Here is a 10,705-nt window from a genome sequence, read left to right as displayed (position 1 = left end):
TATTCAAATATGGACACAGACTGACTTGCAAGTAACGACACCAGACCGCTTACGGCAGAGTAAAATAAAATAAAACAAAAATGAAATTAAATTGTGACTTAATTTGATTTAATTCAGTGATTATTTCACGCACCACTAGAGGGAGCCTTTGTACCCCGAGTGGTATTGCTACCACACTTTGAGAATCAGCCCGGGCGCACGCTGCGAATTAAATTTAAAAGTAAAATAGACTTGATTACATTTTTTAGTTTCAATTACTGGCTGGCGGGATTTGAAATTGTAACGTGCCCACTACATTAACATTGCAGCCCAAAGTCTTCTTCACACACGAGATGAATTTTCAATAGCAAAGCGTCAGACAAGGTGTCTCGGTGTTTGACTTTGCCAATTGCAGCGAGACGCAGTTTTGGAATAATGAGACGGGTTAGTTGCGATGCGGTGCGACAGCCCCGCTGCGTTGATCGCATTATCTCAAAGGCGAAATTGAGCTTTTCAATGAGGTGCAAGCGGAGGGTGACCTTCAAAGCTGAGACCGCCCAGACATCCCGCAAGCGCACTTTTTGGCACCACTTCAGTTGGTTTTAATGACCTGCAAGACACGGAAGTTGTCCGCAATTGGGGGCGATCACATCCAAGGGCGAATGACCGCGTTGTGCAAATGTGCAACAACAAGCTCCGAGCAGCGAGAGGGGCGACATGCAATAAACACGGTTGTCGGTGAGCCGGCCCGGCCGCGCTACTCTACTGTCACATTAGCGGCGTAGATGTCCGAGAGGGAAGCCTCGGGAGGTGAGATGCGGCTCGAGACCCCGAAAGTAACGCGCACGAGGGAATGAGCCAAAAGTCTCCCACGAGTCACTTTCAATATCGCGTCGTTTGGATATTCCTAAAAACAGTTGCCGCATTGGTCTTGTTTTTCAAATCCAACGAGGACACGCAGAAGCGAGCTTTCTCTTCACATTGATGACAAAACCTTTGCCAAAAGCTGACCTCAATCTGGCGTGGCAAATTTTCGTACTATAAAAACAAAATTGAATCTAGTTAAGGGTTAGCATCGTCAGCTGTAAATGACAACATATAATGAAATTCACATTTCATTGAATGTTTAGAGGTCAAACTTTATAGCAAAATAGGCAAATAACTCCAAAAGTCGATTTGCTAGAGAAATGAAAACATTAAAAAAAAACATGAGGCCAGCTCACATAAGAAAATGACTGTTGTGATCTTGCCGTGATGGCCTGTGGCCACATTGCTTTGCTGTTGTGGCTTCAGTCCACCATTTTGAAAGTGAGCCTTGCCAACAGTCAGCAAATACGTCTTCAGCCATCCCACACTGCGGCAACACAGAGGTGACAATGTCCCTGCTTGGTTGTGATGACCCGGCGGCCTCGCGTGGCAGGTTAGCGTGACACATGAAAGCAAACGGCACAATCATGCCGTGGAAACTACAAAAAAAAAAGCTGACCAGCCTTCAAAATTGGGGAGAGCAAAGGTTTAATTATAGCCGCCACTTCCCCCGCTGAAACATTTCCTCTGCTGAGACAAAATGATCATTATTGATTATAGCGGCAAAAGAGTCCCGTTTATTTGAAGTGGAATCGCTGGCAAAGCCGCTTGCTTCTTCTCACAATGCGGCTTCGGTAGTCACGGCTGCCATCGACAAGCTTGTGTTGTGCAAAATGTTTAGCACTTGAAATGACGGCTCATCGTCAAATTTCAAAGAGCGAGTGACCCGCTCAGCTCAGCTCAGCTCGCGTAAGCATCACTTGAAGTCGACTTTGCTCTCCACCCGGGAGAAACAACAAGCAACCTCTTGCTCCTGCAATATGTACACTTTGCTGACTGGGCTCTTTCTTTCAAATTTCACATTCAACACTTCACTTCAACAATTCCTATATCATAACGCCAGGATGAAAAATATAAAGACTAAAGAAAACAAAAACAAAATGTGAATCTGATGTAACAGTCAAGGTTGCATTTGTTTTAGTTTGGTTTTGAGTGAGTGACCCCGCACAGCCTTCAAGTTATGCAACGGCCGGCGGTCACAGGGCAGACGAGGCTACAGAAAGTTATGCTGCCCTCATGTCACTGGGGTCATCATTTTGTCAACATTCCTTTTTTTTTTTTTTTTTTTTTTTTTTTTTTTGGTCAGAGGGTAACTCAGGACAACAGTCACAAGGGAATGTGTTTCCACCACCGCTGTATTGTTTGTTTTGCTGCTGTGCAGACTTCAACGCTTGAATGAGGTCGTCTCCTACTCTCAGCTGGGAGGGAAATCACACATGAGTTTTGAGCTACACTTTTGTAGATTAGGTGCATTAAAAAATATTTTGCAAATATTTTGCATTAACGGTTGTATTAACATAAAACATAACATAAAGCTAAACATAAAACAAACATGTTTTAATTTAAGACGGCCATGTTATATTGACTTCAGCTAACTTCATGCTAACAGACAATGCAAAACATCATAGTCAGCAGGTAATTGAACACAAAAGGTGCGTCAACACATGTGGACAGACAATCTCCTAATAATATTTACAGGCATATATTCTTTATCCTCTGCAACAAAGACAATGATTGAAGATATTGAGTCGTTGTGAGACTCATTTGTATCCACACGACTGCATTGTAGTGCATAGTGCATTTTTTGGGTAAATCACAAAATCCACCCACCCTGTTTAGAAATGATGTAACCCCTTATTAATATTTTTATTTGTTCAAACCATTGTGCAGGTGTCAGTGATAACGGGTTCCAAATACGGCTTCTGACTGAATCTCATGTAACTGGCTCATCATTCTTTATGTTGTCATCATCGGGTTTAAGCCAGGGCAATTAGCACATGACTTTATTTGCCTTTGATGACATCACCCTGGACTTGGCGTGACACTGATGCCATTGTTTTGACGCAGAAGAATGGAAGCCGTCGACTTCTACCATTACTGCACCTTCTTCTTATTGGACACAACATTTTGCAAACTGATGACATTGCTGCCACTTCAACGTTATCCTCTCCTTGCCTGTGCCATGAAACAACATGGATGATGACAGTCTACAACATTTCGAGGCTGCATCCTCCGACGGCCGTTCGGGTGAGTTGTTACATCTTGTGAGTCTTCAGGAAAACCTCTTCTAAAAGTTGTTTATCTTCCACTGACAATTGTGCACAGGAAATTTCCATGAATCAAATCCATGATTTTGTGTCCATTCTAGAAAAGGGAGAAAAGATCTCCTTTGCGGAAGATTGTGCTGTGTCAACTCTAAAAAGAAAGGCCAGCAATGATGGCGCCCAAGCCCCAAAGAGGCGCCGTGACATGAGGCCAAGCACCAGTGAACAGAAAGAGCTCGCATGGCACAGCCTTCACGTGTCCGTCGATGGTGCTTCAACGAGTGGCACCGGGACAAAGTTGAACCCCGAAGGAGAGGTCGAACAACCCGATGCGTCTGCGATGGGTAGACCGACCAAGGTGAGCACCAGAAAGTCCAACACGAGATCAGTGACTCTCAAGAACAAGTCTGAGAGCTCCAAGAAGGCCAACGTGAAAAGGCAAAACGTTGAAGTAGATTCCAGTCAGAAGAATCAGAGCAGCAAACCATCTGAAGGAAGCTTGAAGAGCAGAGCAAAGTCCGCCAAAGAAACGGACACACTGATAATGAAGCAGAAAGGAAAACCGATCCAGGCCAGGCTGACTAAAGGGAGCAGGAGAACCAGGTTCAGCAGAAAAACTGAGACTTCCACAAAGAAAGTGAGGGCCAAACCAACTGGAGAGTCATTAAAACCGGCACCGTCCAAAGGGAACGGGAGAAAGTCAAACACAAAACCACAGAAGAAGAAGGATAAATATGACGAGAGCTTCGAGAAGGCTGTGCCACGAAGGACAAGGAGGAAATCGGAACCGAAAGCCTTTGGAAAAAAGCCAAGGAAACCGAGTGAAGGCCAAGTGAGAAGTACCTCGCCCAAAGCCACCAAGAGAAAGCCCAGCACAAAACCCAAGAAAACCGAAGAAGGCGCACTGGTTAAAAGGACAAAAAAAAGATCGGGTCAACCGAGACACACCTTGGCAAAAAAGTCGAGGCATAAACCAACTGCGAAAAACACACCGGCCGTGGAAACCGATGGAAAGTCCGACTCAGTGCTAGCGAGCCTCTCCAAGCAGGTGAGTAAAATCCCCAGTCAACTGTCTGTGGTCTTTTTCGGAGAGCCCAAGAAGGAGGCCAGTCCAGAGCCCGTGACCTCCATGGAGAGCAGCGGCGACGTACCACCGGGCTCCACCGCCTCCCAACAGGCTGCGACCAATCGAGGTAACCTCCCATTTGCATTTTGCCGATCCACGTTCAAAGCGAAGCTATGTCAGCCCTCGTGTCTCATCTCGGCAGCCTCGTTTGCACGCAAATATCAGCAAGTCAACAAACTCGGCGAAGGAGGCTTCGGATCCGTTTATGCTGGTTACAGGAAAAGCGACTGCTTGCCGGTGAGTCTCGATAACTCACCCAAAAAAAAAAAAAAAAGCAGCACTTGGCGCGATCACCCACTAACGACGCTCCGATCCCTCAGGTGGCGATCAAATACATCCCCAAAGAGGTCAAACGGGTCCCGTTGGTGAGTACTTTGCCTGACTCCACCAACACGGACATTCATTTGAACTTGGACACAAAAACTGAGGTCCACAGGAATCTAATCTGGAAAAAGAAATGATTTGTAGATTAGAAAAAATAAAAGGACAGTTGGCTGTGTGGGATTGTCTGGGATTAGAATCCGGTCAAAGACTGGCAGTGTCACTAATCTAATCTTGCAAGAAAGACAATCTGACTTGTTTGGACATCTGGCCAGGGACCAGTTGGGTGGGGCAGGTTTAGATTCTTACAGAGAGGAATTACACAGTTGAGTGGATTGAGGTCAAAGAAGTCAAGACGTTCCTGAAAGTTGCCTTCCAGATTGAGTTAAAGTCCTACAGGTTGTCACGGCCATCATAAAAAAATGGATAGAACCGAATTCTAACAGAAACCTTTTTTTCTTTTTTAATCGGCCAGAACATCAACGGGTTGAAGAAGGACATCCCCATCGAAGCGTTGCTCATGCTGCAAGCATCAATCAAGAAGAACTCGGATGGGACGTCCGCCGTCGTGTCGCTGTTGAACAAATATGATTTGGAGCACCAGATTGTCCTGGTCATGGAGAGGCCCGTCCCGTCCGTAGACCTATTCACTTACATCACCAGATGTCGGATCGGAGCTCTGCCCGAGTGCGAGGCAAAGGTACGCAAGAGACGCGCAATGCGGTTGCCGTCACGACTCCATATTCGTGTCCGCCGGACAGAACATCATGAAGCAGCTGGTGGCGGCGGCCATCGACATGCACGCGGTGGACGTGTTCCATCGAGACCTGAAGCAAGAAAATATCCTCCTGGAGGCCACGTCCGGCGTCCCTCGTGTGCGAATCATTGATTTCGGCTGCAGCTGCTTCGCCAGCAACGAGCCTTACCGGGACTACAATGGTAGGACGCCCCACTCTTGCGTCTCCTTGGCTTCAGAAGTTCATCTGGGTTCCTCACAGGCACCTTGTGCTACGCTCCTCCGGAGTATGTTCTGAGACGGACGTACAGCGCCGGTCCGACCACCGTGTGGCATCTGGGCGCGCTTCTCTTTGAGCTGATGGCCGGAACCAAGCGCTTTGACACCGTCATGTTCCTTTCCCAGATGCTGAGGCTGAATCGGGTTCTGTCTGAAGGTAGGATCCCGCCATTCTCGTTTCTTCCTCGCAAACAACCGTCGCTTGAATTTTGGTGGGTCTTTGAACAGAATGTGAAGATTTCTTGTGGAAATGCTTGAATTTGGATCCGGAGAAGCGGGCCACCCTGGAGCAGATGCAGCAGCACCCGTGGCTCGTATGAGAGCGACACCCGCTCCCGTTTACATGACCCGGTTGGGTCATTCGGCAGGGAAAAAAGTTGATCCGATGGAAAAGCTGCAGAATAGCAAAGTAGAAAGCGCCAGCTGGCTCTGCCCATCCTGAATAAATCCAGTTTAATCGCTTTGCTCGCAGGTTTGTTCACAACTGGAGCCACGAGGAAGCGGAGTAAAAAAAAGGGTTTTGATGGTGAGAGCCTCTCGTGACAAAGCTTCTTGTAAGCGACACTTCAGGCCTGTAGTTACATAAAGATGTCTTCTTAATTTGGGCCTCATTTGGGCTTTGATGGCAGCTACAAAATTTTACCAAAATAAAATTCCATCCATCCATCCATCCATCCATCCATCCATCCATCCATCCATCCATCCATCCATCCATCCATCCATCCATCCATCCATCCATCCATCCATCCATCCATCCATCCATCCATCCATCCATCCATCCATCCATCCATCCATCCATCCATCCATCCATCCATCCATCTTCTTCCACTTATCTGGGGTTGGGTCGCGGGGGCAGCAGCTTTAGGAGGGACTCCCAGACTTCCCTCTCCATCCACTTCATCCAGTTCATCCCAAGGCATTCCCAGGCCAGCTGAGAGACTATGACGTAGTCTCTCCAGCGTGTCCTGGGTCGTCCCCAGGGTCTCCTAAATTATTTTTGAAAATTATATTTTGAAAGATTTATATAGCTACGCTGTTTAAAATGTGTTTACTGTATTTATATTTTATTTTGTGCCGTAAATGCAATGATTGATTAAAACAATTTAATAAGGGCCCATCCGTCTTTCTGTGGTCACGTGTGCCCTCGTTTCCGACCTCGCTTCCCACCCCTCCCACCGCAGATAATGACCACATTAATATGTACATACCTGCTTGGGTTTCCCAATCCTGTCCGACTTGAGCCAGCAAAGGCGGTGGTTTCTCTCTGTTGGACGACAAAGGAAAAATAGAGTTGTGAATTATTGAGCAGAGACGCGAGTGACAGGCCACCTGATGAAAGTGAAAGAGAAGAAAAATTGAGCAAGTGACGTTGACAGATGATGATGGCAACTTTAGGCAAGTGGCTGATGCTGAAGAACTCTGACACAAATGTACACGAGAACGCACATGAGGACATACACGAGCGTTGGACTCAATTGGTCAAATTGCTCTGGTGTTGTCTGTAGTGAGAAGATAAGACGTCGATTGAGGATGGATTTTCTCACCACGTATCGTAAGGTCCTTAGTAACGTTTTCCGAATGTGGACAAAAGTAACGAGACACCGCTTTCAGTTCTTCAAACAAGCCGCAATAGCAGTCCGGAGCTGGCACGGCGCCTCGGGTCAGAACGTTTTCAGTTGCATATCGAACAAATTACGATTTACTGTTTCACGCACGACGCTCGTTTCATGTTTGTGAAAGTCAGACAAAGTTCTTGTTTAAGAAGTATCAGCTTTGTTGGCTTGCCGCTGACATGCCGCGAGCCGGTTTCAAGCCGAGTCGTCTTTCAACGAAGCAAGAATCAAAAGAAGCGTGGGAACAAAGCGGTGGCGTTTAGTGAAACGGGTATGCGGCTCTGACCTTTGCACAAGGCTCCAATCCTGCAGACCCTTTTTACACTTCAAAGTCAGCAGTTGAATTATTCCAATTAGTCCTGCGGCGCCGCCCAGGCCAGAGCCACCTGCTGATGATAGAAGCCACCTCAAAACAATTCCACATCCGTGTCACATTTGGAAATGATGGATTGCAAAGCAGGCCGCTTCCGCATAATTGGATGCTGGAAGGGCTTTCTTTTTATTTTAATTTTCTTATATTAACTCTCCACTGAGAGACGTCATATGACTCCACCTCTTTTTCAAGTTCAAACATGTCCGAGACCAGCACGTGACCTGCCACCTTCCAATATGAGGGCGTGAGCACGACTCTGCCCTCTCAAGCGAGCGGCGAGTGAGCACTCCCGTCTCAAAGGAAAAGTCAGACCGGCTTCAAGGCAGCCCACGCCGCTTGCGCTAACGACAGAGGGGAACTCCAGCACGTAGCACAGCTCAACTTAACGCACACCCACACGTCTGAATTCCTCCCTCCTCCATTTCTGCTCCGCACGCAGACTAACATAAACATTCAGTGCGGCGAGCGGTCTCTCACACGAGCCAAAACACGGGCAAAACAGGTTGAGTGCCTACAAAGCCACACTTTTGAGTTCCCGCTTGGCTGAGGCTGAACCAGCATGTGGATGAGCCAACATTGATTCTGATGGAGGAGAACTAACACAGATTCTTTTATGGTTATTGTCGAATTGTTTGCTCTTCAAGTCTTGAAGCGCGTGAAGGCCTCGAACGATACGGTGACAAGGGCAGAAAAGTCTCAGTTGTCAAACTACTGGGGTGGCCAGAAAAATCACAAGGGCAGGCCACCGTGTAGCTCCGCCCCTGGATGAAGGTTGAAAGCTTCTGTCAAATACAAAACATTGCTTTCACTCACAATGCAACTTGAACGGCTTTTTGTTCCTAAGCTTGTGAGCACATTGACTTCCGAGTACCCTCACACAGAAGAACAAGCGTCCACTTTGGATTGCTTTGCGTCCTCACTTGCAGCGACTAATGATCGGCACGAGATGAGCACGCTTGACGGCCTTGGCTCTGCGCCTTAGATGATTTCATGTGCATGAGTCAACCTTTTCAGGATCTTCAGGTGATTGACAGCGTGGGTGCGGCTCTGACAAAAAACAATGGCAGCTGCTGTGAGCAGAGCCGCCACGCTGCTATCTGTCCTTTGTCATCACCCCTCTACCCCCCATGTCCCCCTTGAGGGCCCCTCAAGAGGCATGGTAATTGGTTCTATTTGTGCAACACAAGCTAATTTTCAATCAACTCAAGCTTGGCTCCAAGTGGTATGGCAAGCGTGCAGAGGCGTGTTGGTTTTCTGGCAGCCACGCAAATTGGACTCACTAGCAAAATTGGCTAGATGGGCTCAAAAACGAAAATACATTTGGGTTCTTTTCTAGATAATTACTTCCTTAAAAACAAAAACTGGCATGGTTGCTGCCACTTGAGCCATGTTGAGCGCTTCTGGCATGGCAGTAAAAGCACTTTTACTGTCGTGCTAAACTAGGGTGACCTGATTTGGGTTTCTGACAAAGAGGACACTTTTTTGGGAGGGGGGCGTGGTCGTATTTGTTTTTTTTTAATTTTGAGGGGGGAGGGGGTGGGCATTTGTGTCATATGTGGCATAACACAAATGACATGGTGTCTGTATAGCAATTGCATTTATTGGCCCGAATAACACAAAACAACATATATACAATAGCAAAAACATATTTACGCTAACAAAATCATGTGTACACTGACATCTTTTAGTTTTATAGCCGTACACTAAGTAAAAATAGACATAAGATATACGGCCATCAGTGCAGCATTTGAAGAAAAAAAAGGGCTCCTCTTCAGTCCTCCTCTTGCGGGGTGCGTTGGCACCTTTATTTGCCACGGACACTCGCATGTCAAGCACTCAGCTTCGTAAGGATCACGACCCTGGCGGAAGCACGGGAATTTTTTTATTCAACTCCTCCGTGAACGTGCATTTTCGTTTCTGCATTACTTGTAAACACTGGAACTGAGTGAAATGCAATGGAGTGGCAATTCAATTAAGTTTCTGGCAGTTCGACAAAATCCCGGACAATTTTTTAAATTCCCCACGGACATTTTTTTAGGGCTCAAAAGTAGGACATGTCTGGGAAAAAGAGGATGTCTGGTCACCCCAGCTAAACGTTAGCAAGCAGCGGATTTTTGTGATGTCAGACATCGGTTCTCCGCTTTCAACTTTTCAACGCGAGCCATTTTGTGAGCGACGGTGCTTGGCCAAGCATTATCACAGCTTTGATGTGCGATCAAGCCATGCGTCTATTCGGGCGAGAGCGACTTCATGGAGCAGGCACACATCTGAGGAGCCAATTGTTTGAGGATCATCGGTTCAGGGCTCGGACGTCGACTCCAGCCTCCGGGCGAGCTTTTAAACACATCTCCTGCTGGTCCCCGGCAACGTGTAATGGCAAGTCAGCATATCGTCCCATAAAATACAAATCTTGATGGCGTGGGTGAGCGTTATCGCCCTCCGGTGGCCACTAAACGTGTTGTCTTCCCTTTATGCCTCGCTGCGGGGGTTTATGGAACATTTCGCTTGGGGGCACAAAGCACACGTTTGCGGTCTGGGTGTGTTTTTTGAGCTTAAAAAACCCTTTGTAGCAAAATGGAATAGGGGCGCGCACCCATAATTGGGGGTCACAAGCACTTCCCAACAGTTTGACGACGTGCTGCGCTCATCTTTCCGTGTGGGATGACGTTACCCTGATCTCGAGAAACGAAGTCTGAGCAATGAGCAGGCGTAACGTGCTAAGCTTCGGTGGAAGCCGCCGACTTTCCGAGCCGTGAATCTGTGAACTGTGAATGGAGCTCAACAAAGAAGCGCACTGACTGACAAACGAGAAAATCAAACAAAATGCATCCAACAGCTCCAAAACAACACCTGGTCGTGCTCGGTTGTCATGGCGACAGTAGCAATGGGGCATGCGTGTCGACGATGTGCGAGTCCTGAGAAAAAAAAAACATGTGACTCATGGTCTCTGGTTTTGATTGTCCATCCATCCATCCATCCATCCATTTTCTGAACCGCTTAGTCCCCACGGGGGTCGCGGGCGTGCTGGAGCCTATCCCAGCCGTCATCGGGCAGTAGGCGGGGGACACCCTGAACTGGTTGCCAGCCAATCGCAGTCCACACAGAGACAGACAACCAATCACACTCACACTCACACCTAGGGACAAT

The 10,705-nt window shown here is 47.4% G+C and overlaps 1 protein-coding gene and 1 long non-coding RNA gene across 2 annotated transcripts; one reads left to right on the top strand and one right to left on the bottom strand.

The window, feature by feature from the left end:
• Positions 1-628: 628 nt before the first annotated feature.
• On the top strand, positions 629-6,033 carry LOC125983582 (uncharacterized). Its single transcript, XM_049744953.1, has 9 exons — positions 629-789; positions 2,914-3,093; positions 3,215-4,303; positions 4,379-4,473; positions 4,557-4,601; positions 5,033-5,257; positions 5,319-5,496; positions 5,556-5,729; positions 5,801-6,033. Exons 2-9 carry the CDS (start codon positions 3,039-3,041, stop codon positions 5,890-5,892), a joined length of 1,953 nt encoding a protein of 650 aa, XP_049600910.1. The 5' UTR covers positions 629-789; positions 2,914-3,038; the 3' UTR covers positions 5,893-6,033.
• An 86-nt stretch (positions 6,034-6,119) lies between these two features.
• LOC125983584 (uncharacterized) lies at positions 6,120-7,631 on the bottom strand. The gene is made up of 3 exons (XR_011088410.1): positions 7,472-7,631; positions 6,781-6,836; positions 6,120-6,558 (listed from the first exon to the last, which is right to left on the bottom strand). It is a non-coding gene; the product is annotated as an uncharacterized lncRNA (long non-coding RNA).
• Positions 7,632-10,705: the final 3,074 nt, after the last annotated feature.

This window comes from Syngnathus scovelli, chromosome 16 (assembly GCF_024217435.2).
Source record: "Syngnathus scovelli strain Florida chromosome 16, RoL_Ssco_1.2, whole genome shotgun sequence".
NCBI classification, from domain to species: Eukaryota; Metazoa; Chordata; class Actinopteri; order Syngnathiformes; family Syngnathidae; genus Syngnathus; species Syngnathus scovelli.
The sequence above is the reverse complement of the archived record's forward strand: the minus strand, read 5'-3'. Positions and strand labels throughout refer to the sequence as shown.